The 20,222-nt window shown below is 37.6% G+C and overlaps 1 protein-coding gene across 7 annotated transcripts in view; it reads right to left on the bottom strand.

The window, feature by feature from the left end:
- AKAP11 (A-kinase anchoring protein 11) overlaps positions 1 to 20,222 on the bottom strand; it is a 65,135-nt gene that overhangs the window by 31,378 nt on the left and 13,535 nt on the right. For all 7 annotated transcript variants that reach the window (XR_010409992.1, XM_064586058.1, XM_064586059.1 and 4 more), the window contains exons 2-7: positions 18,698 to 18,807; positions 14,017 to 14,133; positions 10,386 to 10,433; positions 9,087 to 9,221; positions 7,183 to 7,447; positions 2,101 to 6,613 (exon numbers count right to left, since the gene is read on the bottom strand). Coding sequence is in view for 6 of the 7 variants with exons in the window: in XM_064586058.1 (XP_064442128.1) it covers positions 2,101 to 6,613; positions 7,183 to 7,447; positions 9,087 to 9,221; positions 10,386 to 10,433; positions 14,017 to 14,133; positions 18,698 to 18,757 (5,138 nt within the window). In the remaining variant the exon portion in view is untranslated. The remainder of the gene's footprint in view (positions 1 to 2,100; positions 6,614 to 7,182; positions 7,448 to 9,086; positions 9,222 to 10,385; positions 10,434 to 14,016; positions 14,134 to 18,697; positions 18,808 to 20,222) is intronic.

Genomic DNA, 20,222 nt, shown 5'->3' with positions numbered 1-20,222 from the left:
GTGAAATATTTATGGTTATTTTCATGTATCAAACATTTACAAGAAAGGGGATGCCAAATGATACCTTTAAAAATAATCCATCTGAACGAATCCCTCTAAAGCTTGAAAGGCAAACCATTTTATCTTCAGAAACAGGAAATGGGAAACAGTACACTGTACAAACTAGAGCCAGCTTTTAATAATCAGCACTTACAGAACTCTACACAACTGTTAAGAAAAGGGAAAAGAACTACAAAGTAATATTCTACTGGCCTTGATAAAAAGTTGGACTAGGACAGCACAGGCTTGTAGGAGTAACTCCAGGGGCCTACCTACTCACCCAAGGGAGTTAAGAAGGGAAAGTGAAAATACTGAGCTACCAATAGCAAAGGCATGTGCCAGGCCCTGGGAAGGGTATTTTAGAGACTCTAATGTAGGGGAGAGTCTCTTTTCCTCCCAGGGCCTTGGGGGAGGCACAGGGAGAAAGTTAAAATAGCCCGAGGCCGATTTTGTTTGCAGAAGGTTGCTTCAGTTGTAGAAAGGCCTAGTTTACTACCACTTATTCATTCATGTACTTATGAACCACTTATTATAGGTCTATCATCATATTAAGAACTGACAGGCAGTCATGAACAAAGAAAATGCAGGTCTGCAGATTTTTACTGTAAAGGGCCAAATAGCAAACACTCAGGCATTGTTGGCCACGTCTCTACTTCAACTACTCAACTCTGCCGTTAAAGCATAAAAGCAGCCACAGACAATACATAAATGAATGAGCACAGCTATGTTCCAATATAACTTTATTTATGAACATTAACATTTGAATTTCATATAATTTTCACATGTCACAAAATAGTATTCTTTTGATTTATCAACCACTGAGGAAATGTAAAAACCATTCTTAGCTCACAGACAATAACAAACAAGCAAGCAGAGGCCAGATTTGGCCTGTGGGTTATGCTTTGCCAACCCCTGCTCTAGGAGAAAGGAGGCTACCTGATTACAGCAGAGACCTCCCTTGGTTCACCGGAAACATCACAAGAGGACGCCAAGGCACAACTGGACTCCAGGGTCCTGGCCAAACTGCATCTCCCTATTTTAAGATGGCTAAGAAGAGAGGTGGTCCTTGCCACGGCTTTGACAAAAGCTACCAAGAAAATCTGAGGAATCCTGTGACTCCACTTCAACTCTAGGAACTTTCTCTGTCCAGTGGGACTAACAAAATCCTACAAACTAATAACACAAGTTGGTCCTGATGCTTTCCAGGGAGTAAAAAAAACGGTTAAAAGTGAAAATTTTAACTAAGGTGTTGGAATCACTGAGCACAAGGCACAGCTACTGAAGAAGAGGACACTGTGAGACCATCAGAAAGAACTGTCCCCTTAGACAGGGACCCATCAAGAGAAGTGACGGCAGGGGCGCCTGGGTGGCTCAGTCGTTAGGCATCTGCCTTCAGCTCAGGTCATGGTCCCAGGGTCCTGGGACTGAGCCCCGCATCGGGCTGGCTCCCTGCTCGGCGGGAAGCCTGCTTCTCCCTCTCCCACTCCCCCTGCTTGTGTTCCCTCTCTCGCTGTGTCTCTATCACATAAATAAATAAATCTTTAAAAAAAAAAAAAAAAAGAAGTGATGGCAGTAACAGAAATCTTTGGCGAATTTTTAAAGCTTTCTTCCCTCACAGCAGTTTGGTTAAATTACGCTCTTTATAAGAAAACGTACCTTTGTGAAGAGAGAGAAGAAAACACTGTAAAAAAACTTAATCTCAGAGTAGTTAATGATCACGGTAATACTCTACATTTGCCGTCTAAAACTCTCTGGCTTTTTCTCCAATCCAGCTTTACTCTGTGAACGGGGGCAAGATGACTATCCTGCCTAAGCCTCCTCTTCTAGTTCAGGAAATGGTTAACAACTTCCCTCAAAAGGGCTGTTGGGGGGATAATGAGACAAGAGAGCTGGAGAGTAACATACAGGATATGAAACCCCACTCAAATGTAGTAGGCAAAATTTTTTTTTTTAACTTGGGGTTAAAAATAATTGTACCTTTCTTAATAGGACCTAAGACACATATGATCAAGTTTAACTTTTCCTTTTATCATTAAGACCCAAAAGGAATCTGAAACTCACCTGCTAACCGCACGTCCAACATTCGTCATTGCTGACGTCATTATTTCTGTGGTAAGGCTCTCAGCAAAGCTAACGCCATCTTGTCCAATTCCGCTATCAGCCACCAAGCTGGTATTGCTCACCTCTCTCTCTGCTTTTTCAATAGCTTCAGCAACTATCTTCTCAGCAAGCACCGTCTTCTTATCGAGACCAACATGAATTTGTGGGACATCAAGATGAAAAATTCTAGATTCCTGATAGACATTGCTAAGTTTTGAATTAGAAACTGGCTTACTACTAGCAAGTGAATCCTGTCTGGAAACGTGCAGAGATGAATTTCCAGTGCAATTGTGCAGTTCTTTACGGCCACAGTCTCTGCAAGCTTGGCTTATAAGAGGTGACAACTTTTGCCCATGAGTGACCCTATCAGCTGCTTTCGTGGACTCAGACACATGGAAAACTGCGGATCCTAAACTTAGCTCTAAAGTGTCATCCACTACTTTCTTAGCATACTGCTCTATAGCTTGAACGACATTCTCTCCATAAGCAGACCCATTTAAGCTGCCCGTACTGTGGTAAATTCTGTGACTTTGTGAGGAAGGTTGAAGAGACTGAAGAAATTCTGGCTCGATGTGAGACTTGGTATCTTCATCACATCCAGGCTTTTCATAAAGGCAAGAATCTGTTAAGGATTTTGGCAAGCCACCTGCAGATGCTGTCAGCTCTTTTGTAACATCTCTTGTTATGCTGTGAGCAAGAGAGGTTGAAAAACTATACAGTTCAGAGCACTCATTTTTATATGTATCCCGTGTCCATTCACAAGTTTGATTTTTACAAAGGCAACCTCCGTTTCTTTTACTTTGTCGTTCTTTATCTACTTCTTGGTGGTGTTCTTTGTTTAAGAACTTGAACAGTTCATTCTTGGTTTTTACCTGTGAGCTTTGCATGGGGAACATTTTTGAGCTGCACTTCATTTTGGCGGTCTTAGCGGCTTCTTGTAATCCTGATTTAACAGATCGATAAGCAAGTCTGTTGGCATACTGGTCCATTATTAACTCACTATTGCCGCCCTCCTGTTTTAGCACTTGGATAATGTGACCCGCGTACTCGTCTGTCACGCTTTCACAGCTGGGATACTTGTAGGTTAGACCAGACATACAAGAACTTGGTGGTAATGAAAGAATGAATGGCTGTAGTTCTCTTGAGTGGGCTACAGCCTCTCCATCCAACTTCTCTTCTAATCTATCATCTCGGCCCCCATCAGCGTAACAACTGTTCTTTCTTTGCCTGAAAAGCACACAACTTCTAACTTTTGCTATTTTCTCAGCTTCCGTAAGGACTTCGGCGGCCAGATCACCTGCAAAATTGCATAATGTTTGTAAATTTTCCTCTGAGCAATTTAAAACAGTAGGTGACACACTTCTTTGATTTTGTGCGTTTAAGTAAGGGCTTTTCGCCTTGGGTTCTTGAATGACTTTATTATCTAGGTGGGAAGCTGCCATTTCTGTTGCGAGAGAGATGATGTGGGTAGCTAATGATTCTGCAAACTTAACTTTCTTCCCTGAGTGCTCAGGCTTCACATCCACTTCCAGATGCTCTTCATCTTCACTACTTTCAACTTCTTCTGAAAGAGATCGCATGAGTTTCAACATGAACTCTTCTTTTTCTATCGTATTTTGTTCATTTTCAGACAAACTACCCACAGATGAGTTGTGAGGTGTAGAGGGAGGTGTAGCAGGTGCAAATTCTTTTGCTAATTCCCCCTTGAGTTTTTTGGTTAACTTCTTGATATCCCATTCCGAACCAGCCTGGGACGGTACCAGAGGAGTGGAGGGAGGAGTATCAGGTATTACATTTCCGTCTCTAATTTTCTGTTTATCTTCCACATGCAAACCATCTACACATGGAAGCACTGTGGATGGGTAAGTATGTGAATGAGGAAAAGGATGTTCTTGCCTGAAAGACAAGGGCTCAAGTGCTGTATTATTCACATTATGCTTTTTTACAAATTTGTCTTTAGCAACTTCCTTCAAATCAGGTTTCTGACCTGCAGCTGTTGGACAAGGTGGTAGTGTGTCTAGAGAAGAGCCGTGAACCGATGAACCTTTACATTCTGGAACACAATCCTTTCCTGCTGAAAGTGAACAGTGGGTTAAGTGATCTTGAGCATCAGGAAATTTGGGGAACTTTTCCAAGGTCAAGTGTGACTCTTCTCTGGAAACAGGCAAGCCTTCCTTGGGTTCGGCATTTTTATCTACATTTGGGATCGTTGATTTGCTTTTATCTATGGAATGTTTAATAATAGATTTTGATAACTGATCAGCAAACATGTCCTTATTGCTAGCTTCACTCCGTTGCAGTGTTGCTTGATCAGAGTGGAAAGGAAGGGGCTTTCCCTTTACTGCTGTAGCTACCCAATCTGCGTGTTCATCAACTGTTTTTGTACCTTTGAAGGATGTCATTGACTCTAACGTGTCATTTACAATCGTATGCACCACTGCTGCAGAAAAGTTGCTAATAATCACAGGATCGCTTGTTAATTTTGAAGAGCTCTGCATTTCAATGTCCTCATTTGTTGGTTTAAAATCTTTCTGGTTACCTGGATTGTGGTCTGAGGGTAAACAAATATTTCTGAGACACGCCACTTCCTCTTCTCTGTTTTTTGTGGTAACACGTGTCTGGGTAGAATCACCATTCAAATTAGTATCATCAGATGACCGATGAGACTTTGCCGGATAGATGTTAGATGAAATATGATATGGGAGAAGGGCACTTCCTGCCAAGGGCACTGGTATAGAAGTAACAACTCCAGAAGTACAAAACAAGGCCTGCTGTACTGTGTACTCCTTTTTATAGTCCTGCATGGGTCTTGTCGCCGTAACGGTCTGACTGTTAAAAGCAGGAGAAGACACGGAGGTCTGTGTCGACGGCACTAAATTTTCTGTGCTCGCACACTTTATGTTATCTGTAGAAACACTCACTGCTGCCTTGGTTGTGAAGGTCACATCGACCTGCGAAAGCTCAATAAACGCTTCCTGTATTACAGACTCAGATAAGTCTTTTGCATAGGACTTTACCACTCTGTCTTCACAGTCCGACGACCAACACTGTGGAGATGCGGGTGTTGGAGGATAGGAAAACTGACACACTTCCATGATGCCTTCAAAAACAAGCTCTTCAGCAAGATCTGCAGCAAACCTAGCAACTGTGTTTGTGAATATCTGCTTCTTTACATACTGTAAATCCTGTAAAGCATTTGCTAAAGCTTCACTCACCAAAAAGTTAGCCAGACCGCTAATGGCACGTTCTCTCAGTGAAAATGCACACTGCCTTCTCAGTTCATTAAATGCTATCTGAAAAACGGAGGTTGTCAATTTGATGGCTAAGTGACACAGTGCATTGGTACATGAAGACATTCCTTTCTGTAAGTCTTTAAATGCACTGCCAAAACTCTTTTCCACAAGATCTGATGCAAATTTCTGAATGCTATCTTTAATCATCAAGGATTTATTTTTAGATTTACTTTCTTGATCAAGGCTTTCACTCTTAAGAGCTATGGTTTTATTTTCTCCCTTTTTAATACTATTCATGTTTGAGGTTACATTAGTGGGTTGGGCATGAAGAACAGAGCCCAGTACCTCACATGAAATGCTATGGGCATAATCCTCAAAGGTGTAATAAATAGAATCATGATTTTCATGACTCCGCTCTCCACCAATATCTGTTTGGCAAAAACATTCAGCAGGAGCACAGCCTCCAAGAGGACTAAAGGCAGAGGATCGAATAGGGCTAAACAAACCGCTGTCTTCCCCTGATGCCTTCACCGGGCGAGGTGAATCTGGAGCATCACACAGGTTCCTATAAGGGGATTCTGGTTTACGAGGAGTCGGCTTTCTAACATTAGCTGGGAGAGCTGGACGATCAAACTTGAATTTTTGAGGATTCATAGTAGTGGTTACAGAACAAGATTTTTCATGTTTGTGTCCTTTCTTTTGTGAGGTCTTTCCTAGGACAGGATCTTGTGAAAATGGACAAGAAGTCTCTAAAGTTCGCTCTAGTTCATCAAACTGATCAAAACTATCAAAAAATTCACTTACTTCCGAGTCTGAATCCTCTATATCCTCTTTCATCACAGGAATTTTAGGTAACTCAAGTTTTGCTTTTAAACTTTTCTGATAACCCTCTTCATCCAAGAAAATAACAGGACTTGGACTGGAGCATTCGGATTCAGAGGAGTAGGCAGGAGAAGAAGAAAAAAACGTTTTCTGTGCATCACTACCTTTATCGGAAGCATTAGATGACCTGTAGAAACTCTTCTGGATCCAAGGCTCAGAAATCAATGTGGTGACTGAAGTTTTCACAGAAGGTAGTTCTTTATGTCCCAGCATATTTATTAAGGAAGCTGAAGGTTTAGCCAATGACTTCTGCCTCCCAGAGCTACCCAGAATCCTTAAATCGTGGGTTTCTAAATGGTGACCAGAAGAAGTCCGAGAAGCAGCATCACATTGGCTCTTTAGTGCAGTAATAGCTATTCCTATAGGAAAAGAATAAGATGACCAAATTATTCTTGAACAGAATCTCTGAAAAGTAATTGATATCAGTGGGAATAAGTAGACTTTAAGCATGAAATATCTGTACCGTAAGTGTCTTCTACACTATGTGGTTTACCAGATTCATCCCAAATCACACTTGAGAGCAAATATATACCTTTTACTAAAATAATTTCATTTTACCTCTCATCTGGGAATACCTGGTCTATGAAATGCTTAGCTTCTTGTCACATGTGTTAGGAAACACTAACATGGTCCCTCCACCAGCTAACTCTTCTCAAATTTGAACCCAGGCATGGTCCAACCACTTAATGTAATGAGGTAAACAGTGCTTGAACAGTACCACCAAAATAAGAACAGAAATAGCAAAACTAAGAACCAGATAACAATTTAAAAATCAAAAGGAAATGAATTCCTTACACAATCAAAAAAAAAAGAAGTTAAGATGTTTACATCGCATCAAATTTCAAAATGAATTTAACTGAACTCAGCCTGAAAACTTTTAAAACTGAATGTTAAACTTTTTCAAGAAAAAGTCTAGTAAAGAACCAACCATCATTATATGGCTTTGAGGTCTCTTCTTCCTCTAAGTGCTCAAAAGCAGTGACAAAGTCATCCTCTATGGAAGACACGGACTGGTTGGTATCATCATCATCTTCCTTAGCAGTCTCAAGTTGGCGCTTCTGATGCAAGTATGTGTCCAGGGTATATCTTATACCAGTAGCATATTTACTTAGGAGACTAAAGATAAAATCAATTCTGAGTCTTGGTAATGTAGGTGACACTCTCATGACACAGAGCATTCCAGAATGCTGACTCTTGGGAAAGATGAAAGTTTAGATAAAAATAATTTTACTTTCAAAACATATTATACATACAAAGCATATTATCTGGAAGTGAAGCCTAGAAATAACACAATCTCAGGGAAAAAAAAGAAATGCATGCATCCTGAGAGGCTCCCTGGTTTTGTTCATTCTTTTCATTCTTTCTCTACATTTCTCACTTCCCAATCACTTTTTCTCCCAATCTTTTTCTCGTCGCTACTCAAATTCCACCTATTCTATCTCCTGAAATGTTACAGAACTTACTATCCATATCTCTGGCAATTATGTTTTCCTATATTATTATATAGCCCCATGAGTTTCCTTGTTCATTAACCTAGCTCACCAACCATAAACTGCTAGAGCTACGGCAGGAACCAGGTTCTATTCTATTTTTGTATCCCATTTTCCAGTAGCTTCCAGCAGGATACCACCTTCCCTATCATAAAAGAAACTTCCCCTCCTGAAAAATGAAGGGGGGGAAATCGGAAGGGGAGATGAACCATGAGAGACTATGGACTCTGAGAAACAAACTGAGGGTTCTAGAGGGGGGTGGGAGGATGGGTTAGCCTGGTGATGGGTATTAAAGAGGGCACGTATTGAATGGAGCACTGGGTGTTATACGCAAACAGTGAATCATGGAACACTACATCAAAAACTAATGATGTAATGTATGGTGATTAACGTAATAAAATAAAATTAAAAAAAAAAAGAATCTTCCCCTCCTTTTACCTAAATTTCTCTAGTATTACAATTTTATAATAACGTTTATAGCTCTGATTAAAAATATAAATCATCAGTTTTTTCCATACATATTATCTTAAAAAAATGCAAATCCTGACAAATGACTCAGTGAAAAAAGCTAGAAATTAAATATAATAGCTGATCACCTCTCTGTAATCCTAGCAAATAAATCAAAGTTAATATAAATGAAGAGCATAATGAAGGAAATGAGGTAAAAGCAGTTCTACTTTTACCTGTAGACCTCATAATGAACACAGTAGCCTTTTATACTTGGAATAAGTAATCCAAGCTTTAAACCTACTGATTAATTTTTAGGAGATAAAACATGCAAAGCATTTTTCTTTGATGCATTATCAACAAAATAATACTTAGTAAAGAATTAAAGTTGCCGAATGTTATAAAACTACCTACCTGTCTGAAATGGTGACATTTTTATTTATAAAGAATACATCTTTCAGATGTCACCTTTATAATGAAATTTTTTTTGACAGAAAACAAGTTAAAGTATGTTCTCTAAAACACTGAACACAATATTTATATAAATTTGGAATTGGCCATAAAGGGGTAAAAGATCTTATAGTTTATACAAAGGTAGAAGTAATTCAAGAAATCCAGAAATGAGTTTTTAGGAAAAAAATTAATATGTACTTGCATATCATTTAGGGAACTTCACATTAATTTAAAATCTAATTTAAAGCCATGGTTAAAATTATTCTAGCCTTCAGAGATTTCAAAGCTTCCTGAGTTATGTTTCTTACAAATCTTATTTCTTTGAGATAGCATTAAAAAAAAAGAAACTTCATCCAAGTATTTAAAAGTTAAATACTCTCTATCCAATGTCATTGTAAAATTTGCCCTGAAAAACACATTAGAAATGATATATAAAAGTTACCTGATTTAGAGGACCACTGTTTATATCTGATGATTTACTTATATCCTTCATACAAATAATTTCATTTTCATTTAGACTGCAGAAGTGCAGTGAATTCAGAAGATCTGGAAGTTCCAAAGAAACTGTCGCTAAATCCTAATTTAAAAGAGTAATACAATAAATAACACTTTTGTTAAGATTCCTATAATGTGCATGGCCTTATCCAAAACTACAAGGTCTATGGTTAATATATTTCCCAGTTCAAAATAATTAACATATGTAGCTTATCATACACAATTTTTTAACTCAAAAATAAAATGTACTAAAATATTTTAATACCTATTTCTGTAGCCTTTAAAAGTACGGACATCAAACTCTAAAGCATTTTTACATGGTACCTCACACATCCATGACAATTAGCATCTGTAAATGTCAACCTGCAGTCTTCAGGTTAATCATGGAACACTTCCCACATATAGGGATTCTTCCAAGTAGAACGTGCTTCTTGGAGCTTAAGTTTTATATTTGTAAAATACAAATCTATTTTTCTGCCTTTCCTCTCCAAGGTATTGTATTAGACTCTGACTGAAAATTTATGAAGATATTAAGGAAAACAGATTTTTTTTCTCATTTGTCCTTTTTATGTAAATACTTTTTTTTTTAAAGATTTTATTCATTTATTTGACAGAGACAGAGAGCAGGAGAGCACAAGCAGGGGAAGCAGCAGAGGGAGAGGGAGAAGCAGGCTCCCCGCCGAGCAGGGAGCCCAATGCGGGTCTCGATCCCAGGACCCTGGGATCATGACCTGAGCGGAAGGCAGACGCTTAACCAACTGAGCCACCTAGGTGCCCCCTTTATATAAATACTTTACCCAGTGAAAGAATTAATGTCTTTGACCCCTCCTAGAGTACTTTCCTTTATAAACATGACTTTATCAGTAACTCTCAAAGAGGAAGTAGACTAAGAGAGAAATACTTTGAACACTTCTCCCTGCAGCCTTATGTTCTCAGGAGTACGTCTTCTCTTGTGCCTTCTGTCTAAATGGTTTCCTTCAGGCAAGGGCACAATCAAGACACACAGCAGTTTTCATTATCACCTGACAGGCATTATTCATAAAGAAGTAAATGGTTATTACTTTTTCTTTTGGGAGATACTTTACTGCCACAAAAGGAAACACACAGCAATCATAAATACTAAGAAGGTAAAAAAAAAAAAAAAAAAAAGATGTAAATTTTGGGCTAATAAGGCAAATTTCATGGTCTCAAAATTTGTTCCAAATAATCTCCCATGGTCTTTTCCAGTTCAGTAAGTTGACCATACCTGTATATGAGCAGCATCTGTTTCTTCATTAAAACCTAGAAATGTGACCTGAATAAGAAAGGAATAAAGCTCCATTAATTTGAGTTTTTAAGTCTTATCACAATTAGATTATTGACAGAGCTGAGATATAGAAAAAAGCACATAAAACATTAAAATGCTGACTGTTATATACAAATGTTGAAGCATTATGTAGTACACCTGAAACCAATAGGTTACATGTCGATTATACCTCGATTAAAAATAAATACATTTTTGGCTCGGCCGCCATCATGAACGACACATTAACTATCCGGACCAGGAAGTTCAGGACCAACTGACTACTTCAGGGGAAACAGATGGTCATTGATGTCCTTCATCCCAGAACGGCAACAGTACCTAAGACAGAAATTCAGGAAAAACTAGCCAAAATGTACAAGACCACACCAGATGTCATATTTGTACTTGGATTCAGAACCCATTTTGGTAGTGGCAAGACAACTGGCTTTAGCATGATTTATGATTCCTTGGATTATGCAAAGAAAAACGAACCCAAACAGACTCGCAAGACATGGCCTGTAGAAGAAGGAAAAGACATCAAGAAAAGAGTGAAAGGAACGCAAGAACAGAATGAAGAGAGTCAGGGGGGCTGCAAAAGCCAGTGCTGGTGCTGGCAAAAAGCGAGCTGGAGACTGGACACCAGAAGGAGAAAAGGTGCTGCAGTGGCTTTATCTGTGGTGCTTGTGCAGATTTTTCACGAGAGGATTAATGAACTAAGAATGTTAATGTGAAAAATAAATAAGTAAAGTTTTTAAATGCTGGCTCTCTTGGACAAAATGATTCGTTTTTCCAAAGATCATCACAAAGGTTTGTCACCAAAGATCTGGTTCCATAATGCAGCTCTTCAACCTTCCCCATATCCACTTCATTAGCAAGTTCAATCAATTCTACTCCGCAAACATATCTCCCACACATCTACCTCTCTCCGCTCTCCCTGCCGTCACTTCTCATCTGCGCTACGGTCCCGTCCCACCTGGTCTCGGTAATAATCATGTCACTCCCTTGTCAAAACCCTTCCACGCTTCCCACTGCAATGTCCTAACCAAAGCCCCCAGGATCTGGGTTAGCTGGGGCTTTCAACCTTCCCTCACTTTTATTCATACACATGGGCCCCCTTTCTGGGTCTAGAACATGCCCAGCATGTTCTTGCCTAAGAGCTATGCAGTAATACCCCCTCAACCTGGGTCTCTAGTCCTTGGATGCTTACATAACTCGCTCCTCCTCATTCTTCAAGATCCAACTTAAATGTCACCCCCTCAGAAAGGCCTTCCTGGGGTAGGTCCCCAAGACTCCCTATTGACTTCCTGTGATATTATCACTTATTTCCTTCAACACCCTTATACAGTGATTTCTCTGCAGAAAATTATATAAATTAAATTTCTAAAGGATATCTAATGGCATGAAAACATGTCACATTATTAAGTAAAAAGGACAAGTTACAGAAAAAATGATACAAGGTATGCACCCCATTTCAACTTTATTTTTAAAAACATGCATGAAAAATAGTACTAGAAGGCAATACACTAAGAGATAAGCAGAGATTAATTCTAGATGATGGAATTGTAAGTGATCTTATTTTTTTCTACTTTTTTCATGTTTCTTCCCCCTAATTCATAAAATTAATGATAGGCATTTTCTTTTTTTTTTTAAAGGTTTTATTTATTTATTTGTCAAAAAGAGGAAGAGAGGGAGAGAGAGCGAGCGAGCACGCACAAGCAGGGGGAGCAGTAGGCAAAGGGAGAAGCAGGCTCCCCGCTGAGAAAGGAGCCTGATGCAGGACTCAATCCCAGGAGCCTGGGATCATGACCTGAGCTGAAGGCAGATGCTTAACTGACTGATCTACCCAGGCGTCCCTGATAAGCATTTTCTTTTTGATGCTTGCAGTATTTCTTAATTTTCTACAAGCATCATATACTACTTTTGTAACCCCAAAAAAGTATTATTGTTAAAATTTATATTCCCTTTATGTCTTTGACATCATAGGAAGAAAAAATTTCCATCTGAAGACAGAATGGTAAACTGTCGACTAAGCAAGTACCGTGACTAAAAATATGAAATACTTAAATGATAGCAATATGGAAAATCAATTCTCAAGAATTAAGGGAAAGCAGCAGAGTCAAAATATAAAGGAACACTCAGTATACTTTTGATCTCTTTCTGATGACTCACAAACATGTCAGAATATTACATTACTCCAGGATCGTTATTCTAATTATGGTTGTCACTTCCCAAAAGTACTACAGTTAATTTCCAGGTTTCTAGGTAAACTGTTCAGCTCTAGGAGCCAATCAGTCTCCTCATCTGTAAAACTTAGAGCGATACAATTCCTCTTCCACAGTTGTGAGGGTTAATCGAAAACATGGAGGAAAGTGCCTCGCACATCACAGACACTCAATAACAAAGACACTCAAAAACAAACTTCCTTCCTTTCTTCGAAAAAATACTTTGAGATATGCACACCCACAAATGAGACAGAAATTCCTTCTATTCTTTCAAGTTTCCTTTCACTGAATACAAAAGAGAAAATAAGCTGACAAGGAGTTTTGAAGATGCCAGTAGTTTTATATTTCCCATTGATCGAGGAAGGCCTCACCAAAGAATGTGGGCTCGGAAAGGCACTACGTAAGCAACTGGAGAGATACAGGCTGGAAAACTGTTTGAGGGCAGAAGGACATAGCAGACTTGTCACACTTGGCAACAACTGAGGAGATTAAGAGAGGCTCAGCTTTACTCAAGTAAAGCAGAAGGGATAACAGAGAAGATAATAGTCAAGAGCCATAGAAATTAGCTGACACAAAAGGAAAAGGCTCAGGTCAGGGAACACTGCAGGCCTAAAACGTCTGCTCACCATCCTCTAGAACTACTTCAAATATAGTTTCTCAAGGAAGATGAAAGAAAAATCCTTCCCAAAAATAAGAATAATCACGATTTTTTTAATTAGATCCTTGGTTTCAAAAAAAAATATTTTTTAACTAACATACGTATCACTTTTGAGCCTGAACAGCCTAATACCTTACTTCCCTTATTTGGTGACATGAATGTGTTGATGGGACTATAGCTATATTGCAGGAGAAAGTGTACTTCTTTTCATAGTAGTAAGTCCAAACAAAGACTGGAAACACTGATGGAGCAAAGAAATAGGTGAGCAAGGAGTATATCTTGAGTAGTAAACACATTAATTTCAAAGTAAATTTATCACTATTTTTTCATTTTGTATCAAAGTACTGAATTTAAATAATCAAGAAAACTAATAAAACCACAAAAAAAGAATAAAGAAAACAGTATATATTTCATGTTTAAGAGTAGAAAATTTTAGTATTAAAGTATCAATTATTGAATATAGCAAGGAATCATCTAATACAGTGCTGTATGTCCAGTGATTGGGATCAACAATGCCTATACACTGAATTAAATGTGCTCACTATAATAAACTAAGACAATCATGTTAGCCAATATTTAAAACAGGTACTTCTCAAACATGTATTAATATGTAGAGCTTTTAGGCAATTTAAAAATAGATGATGCAGCTTTACAAAGAAGCATGAAAATACACTGTGTTTCATTAGGAAGAGATACAGAAAGTATTACGTCAAACCTCAGTCAAATTGGCATGTTCGTCCTGCTTTAAACAATCCTCTGCTGATATACTGCATAGTTCCTTCTCACTCTGTAATAAAGACTTGACAGACTGGAACACATCTTCACTGAAGCTCTGAAAATAAAAGATATTCTTAATTTATTTAATTCTAAGACAAGGTAAAAGACCCTAGAGATATTCTATTTTTAAATGTAGAGTCACTAACTCTCCAGTTAATATTCATTTGGCACCTGTGGATATATACAGCCCTCAACTGAGCTGTGAAGAAGAACCAACAAAGGGCTTAATCAAGTAGAGTTCCACATGCTCAAAACACACACACCACAACCCAGGCATCTGACCTACTGGAAGCTCATGAGGCCCTCACTCTGGGTTGACTTACTCTTACCCCACACTGAAACCCAAGAGACTGCATACCTGATTTCCAAGTCACTGGCAACAATTATATGAAGAGTAAGATGATGTGGACACTATATTAAGGCATGCTAACAAAAGTGATTACTCTCATAAAGAAGGTGGAGAGATGGAAAAAAGAGATAATAACCGAGCTAAGGCTTTTCACGGGTCCTAAGGCACCTATATGATAAAATGAGGGAAGGTTTTCAGATTTGGTGGGGGAGAGGTCACAAACACAAAGGAACAGAGGGAGGAAAACATTACATAAAGAAAATAATGAGTATTACAGTCAGACTTAAAGAGAACATTAATTTCATTCTACTTTATTCTCCTCCCATTGATTTACTGATCTGCTCTTCTATTAGAAATGTCCTTACTCCCTAATCTTTCCCTGTAGAAATCCCACCCAGCCCAAGATCTATGAAGATTTTCCCACCCCTTAGTCATAATAAATCAAAGTTTCTACTGTATTATCTACACACTGAGGTCATTTAATCCACATCACAACATACTACCATTACTGTTTTCCTATATAATTGTCTTTCCTACCATTAAACCCAATTATTAAGGTCACAGACTGTATTTGACTCAATTTGTTTCCTCAGATTTCAGTATCTCACATACTATATGAATTCAATAAATGTTTGCTAAATAAGAAGTTGGTGGAAATCTTTGGTTTAAAAAATGAGATACATATGAAACCAGAGCAGTAAAGAAAAAATATAGTATTAAATTTGAATATGAATTATCAATATGAACTCATGTTAAACATATGTCCTACTACATTTTTCCACTGAAACATCACAGAAGCAATGACCCTCAGTAGTAACGCACCCAGATTTTGGTTTCTAAATACCATTTTGCCAATAAAAAGAACTAGAGCTCTTGGGAAAATGGCTGGTTCCAGGCTGGAGGCAGAGAAAGTATGACATGTGGGTTGAACATCTTAATTGTGACAGAAAGCAACGAAGTGCTCAGGGACTAACTGGGTCATTTCAAAAGAAACAGCAGCAACAGGTGAAGGGGATTAAGAGCACATTTACTGTGATGAACACTGAGTAATGTATAGAAGTGCTGAATCACTGTGTTGTACGGCTAAAACTAATATAACACTGTATGTTAACTATACTGAAATTAAAATTAAAAAAAAAAAAGAAAATAGAAGCCAACCTGAAGGAATTCCCACTGGCCAAATTTAGGCATCAAAAGAATAAAAGTGGTAATGGATTATAACAACTGGATTTTTTTAAAATCTATGAATCCATTAAAAGAGACAGATAAAAGGATGGGGGAAGAACACTTCTTTACATAAGAATGCTGGGTGACAGTGCTCGCTTCGGCAGCACATATACTAAGAATGCTGGGTGACAAATATGGACAGAATGACAAAATTTACAAATGTCATTTGTAAATCCCAATGTAATTACTAATTTAGGGAAAGATTATCAATGCATCCTATCACTGGGTTAAAAGCTACTGGGGAACAGGATACTCACTCTCTGCCAGCATCACCCTACAGATTACTTATTAATTGTACCAACTATAAAGGATACATGTCTTTATGTTGGAGATATCTGGTGATACTGGGGGGAGATCAAAGAGACACAATACCCAAATAAAACGTGAGTCTTGATTGGATCCTAGATGAAGAGCAAGGTAAAAGTAACAAAGATATCTGAGACAAGTAGGGAAATTTGTATACGGACGGCATGTTAGATGATGTTACTGAATTAACAATTTTTCTGAGTGGTAGTAATGATGCTGATGTTCTTAAGAGATGTCCGCAGCCAACTCTCACATGGTTTCAAAAGGGAAGTGTGTGTGTGCGTGCGTGCATGTGTGTGCATGTGCACACATGTGTTTGCATACACACACAGAACGGGTATGGCGAATGTTAACAGAGGATGAACCTAAGTGAAGGGTATGTATAGTGTTCATTGTACTGGTTTCTTTTCTCAACTTTTCTGTGGGCTTTAAAATATTCTAAATTTTAAATGATTTTCTATTTTCATTAATGAGTGCAGGTTTTTAGGCTGAGATACAAACAACTCAAAAAAAAGGAAAAAATATGAAATCTGAACCTAGGCTATTGATATAAATTCATGACAGTGAAGGAGCAATGGGCACTCCTACTACCCAGAGTACTTGGTTTCTAAATACTAGAAGGGGTTCTTTGGAGAAATAGCCAATTCCAAGTCTGGGAAAGGGAAAGTAGAAGGTGAAACTGGGTTAATCTGTTACACTAGAAAGCAGGGAAGTGATCAAAGAATTAAGAGCCTAACACAATAGGACATAGGCACCAGCTCAGAGGGGACCACGTCTGAGATCCCTTGAGCTACTTAAATAAGTAAATGAATAAGTAACTATAAATAAATAAAAGATTATAAAACATAGTATTTTTAAAATCCATGAATCCAGAGCAATACAAATGAATAAATGAATGGAAATAAATTCACTTGCCTATTCCACCACATTATTAATCTGAAAATTGGTAATTCAAAAGCATTTACTCAGGCTTGATAAGAGATAACCGTAGTTCATTTAAGATTAATGAGAGAAGGCTTTTCTTTAAAAATTCTAGCTAATAAATGTAAAAGGAATGGTAATATTAGGAAAATCATCATTTTGCAGCTTCTAGGAAATAACAGATTCAGGAAAGGGTCATCAAGGATGCCAAAAATATTAGATAAAAAGTTTTTGGGAAAAAAACAAGGAATTTGCACACAGCCAAGTATCATCTCATAGATTATTTGATAACTAGAAAATGGAAAACACTTTTAAATGGACAGTTCTGGCAGCATTACTACCTTCATCAACTGAGCAATTCTTGCTTCACTGATCACATGAGAACCTGAAATTCTGTCCTCACATCATCCTAATGAGGTAGTCTTGCCAAAAATGTTTAACCTGAATTAATCAAGCTTTGACACCAAACTTCTAGAGTCTATGAAATGTAGAAGAGAGAGGAATAAGTTAAATACCACAGATCTAGTATATGGGACATTGTATAAGAAACTGGCCTATAAGAAATCAATCTATATATATATAAATAAATAAATAAAAAAGGAGAAACTCTCAGACCAAAAGTAACATAAATAAGTCATAAGCATCAAATGTAACTCAAGGCCTAGGAGTCTAGACTGAATCCAATATTATTATGTGATAACTGCATAATTGTTATGTGGGAGGATACGATAATCCCTGGGAGAAGCACGATTCAGGAGTGAAGAGACATTAAGCCTAACTTTCAAGTAGTTCTGCCAGAAAGTAAACACGTATGTGTGCGCACATGCACACACAGAGCAAATAAAACAAAGTACAGTTGACCTCTGAACGACACAGGTTTGAATTTCACGGGTGGATTTTTTTAAATGAACACTGTTCACTGCTGTGAATGTATTTTCCTTATGATTTCTTAATAACATTTCCTTTTCTCTAGAATTTATTGTTAAGAATACAGAATATCATACATATAACACACAAAATATGTGTCAATTGGCTGTTTAAATTATTGGTAAGGCTTCCAGTCAACTGTAGGCTATTAGTGGTAAAGTTTTTGGGGGGCCAAAACTTATACATGGATCTTGGACTGCACAGGGGGTTGGCACCCCTAACCCCCATGTTGTTCAAGGGTTGCTGTATTAATAACTGTTGAATATGGATGGTTGGTATGCAAGTTTATGTTTAGGTGTGCTATGGTTTTAACTCTTCTGTATGCCTAAAATTTTTCATAATAAAATGTTAGGGAAAAAAAGGTCAAGAAATGGAAGGGTAACCAAACTGTCTTAAGTGGAAGAGAGAGGGTTCTCCCTCAGACTAGAAAGAGGATCAGGAATCGTATTTAATTTGCTCACTACTGATTATCTAGTACCTAGCACAGGACCTGGCATACAATAAACACTCAAATTTATATTTGCTGAATGAATAAATGAGTAAATGGTAATATTTGAGGGCAAAGGTAAAGGTACATAAGAAAATTTATACCTGATGCTTATATTGTTAAAAGACGGAAAATCTTGAGAAGATAGAAGATAGAAAACTATCTGCTGAGAAGAAACGGAGAGGCATTGTGATCTTTGGGAAATAAGGTTGACTGACTTCATGATTTCTTATCACTATTTTCATACATGCCAATCTTTGCAAGATTTCAGTATTACTAATTACAATATTGAGATTCATTTAAAAACAAAAATATCATATCAGCTGCATAACAAGATTTAAAAAAATGATCCACATTTTTTTTACAACTATCACTAAAAGGAATCTAATACTGTGAACTTACTTTTCTGACAGATGCTCTAGTCTTCATGTGACTGCTTCTCAAAGTCTGGAAGGTCGCCATAACTATATTGCTGTTGTATGTAATCAATGAAGAATTAATCCATAAGACACCTAAGGAAAACATATTAAAAGAAAACAACTAATTTACTGATTTTAGTGATTCAGGCAAGCATTCTGTACTAAAATAACTTCTTTAAATTCAGTCATTTATTTTTTTTTTAATCATTTTTTTTTTAAAAGATTTTATTTCTTTATTTGACAGAGAGAGACACAGCGAGAGAGGGAACACAAGCAGGGGGAGTGGGAGAGGGAGAAGCAGGCTCTCCGCTGAGCAGGGAGCCCGATGCGGGGCTCGATCCCAGGACCCTGGGATCATGACCTGAGCCAAAGGCAGACGCTTAACGACTGAGCCACCCAGGCGCCCCTAAATTCAGTCATTTAAAAAAAAAATAAAAACATTAAAATTCTAAGACATAAAAAATTATTTTAAGTAGTCTGCCCTTATCTATTCAATCTCACTGCCTTTGTGTTTTGTTTTGCTTTTTACAAATAAAGTATTTGTAAAAAGTCTTAATAAGAAATGTTTGGTGGGTAACCCTCTCAAGTCCCCTCCCTCTTCGGGAGCTTTGTACTATAGCTCAATAAACTTTAACTTTGCTTTAACAAAAAAAAAAAAGAAAGAAATGTTTGGAAAACCTAAAATAGTATCACAAAAGAATCCCAGCCTTCTTGCCTCCCAAAAGTCACTCGAATCCTACAGCAACTGTGAGTGTGTGAATGCTCTACTCCTTATTTCTTGGGCAGAAATATTTGATAATATACAAATGAGACTATGAACCTGTATATATCAAATAAAATCCCATAAACAGTAACAAACTCCTTACTTAGGAATCTTAACAGCACACCAATGAGCAGAGTTCAAAAAACATCCAAGTTAAATGATTAAGAGTACTTAAAACACATGCACACACACACATGCACACAGAGACCTTGGAAGAAACTCTAAAACTAAGAACTTAACTTTTTATCAATGTTTTAAGAAAGTACCTCTGAAAGCTTAAATCAACTTGGGCATTAAGTACTCAATATTCACATCTAATCACAGTACCTTGTCCATTTAAAATCTACTTGTGCTCACGCTATGCATACAGGGAGAACAAAGCAATACAGCCCTCTGGGGTTCAGAGACTTGGAAGGAAAGTATTTCCTTATAATAAAGAATGAGAAGAGGAACTAAATTCTAAGTCACTAAATAATTTAAAAATTTGAATGAATAAAATTTAAGAAACAGTTTCAGTCAAACTGGCCTTACCAAGAATAACTTAGTTGAGGTTTTTAAAACATCTGATTAATATAAATTTACACTATGAAGAGACATATATGCAAAAACCAAGCGTGAACCTACTTTCCATCAGAACGGCAAACAAATTAAATGTTGGTGGAGTTCTAATTTTATATTCTTTCACCGTAGAGAGAAAATCAAAGTGTGTATGCATGCATGCACACATATGCACCTCCCTCTAGAG

Source organism: Mirounga angustirostris, unplaced genomic scaffold (genome assembly GCF_029215605.1).
Source record: "Mirounga angustirostris isolate CCGP_5_RB_7025 unplaced genomic scaffold, mMirAng1.0.hap1 SCAF_3, whole genome shotgun sequence".
In the NCBI taxonomy this organism is placed as follows: Eukaryota; Metazoa; Chordata; class Mammalia; order Carnivora; family Phocidae; genus Mirounga; species Mirounga angustirostris.
Note: the sequence above shows the minus strand (reverse complement) of the source record. Positions and strands in the feature narration are given on the sequence as shown.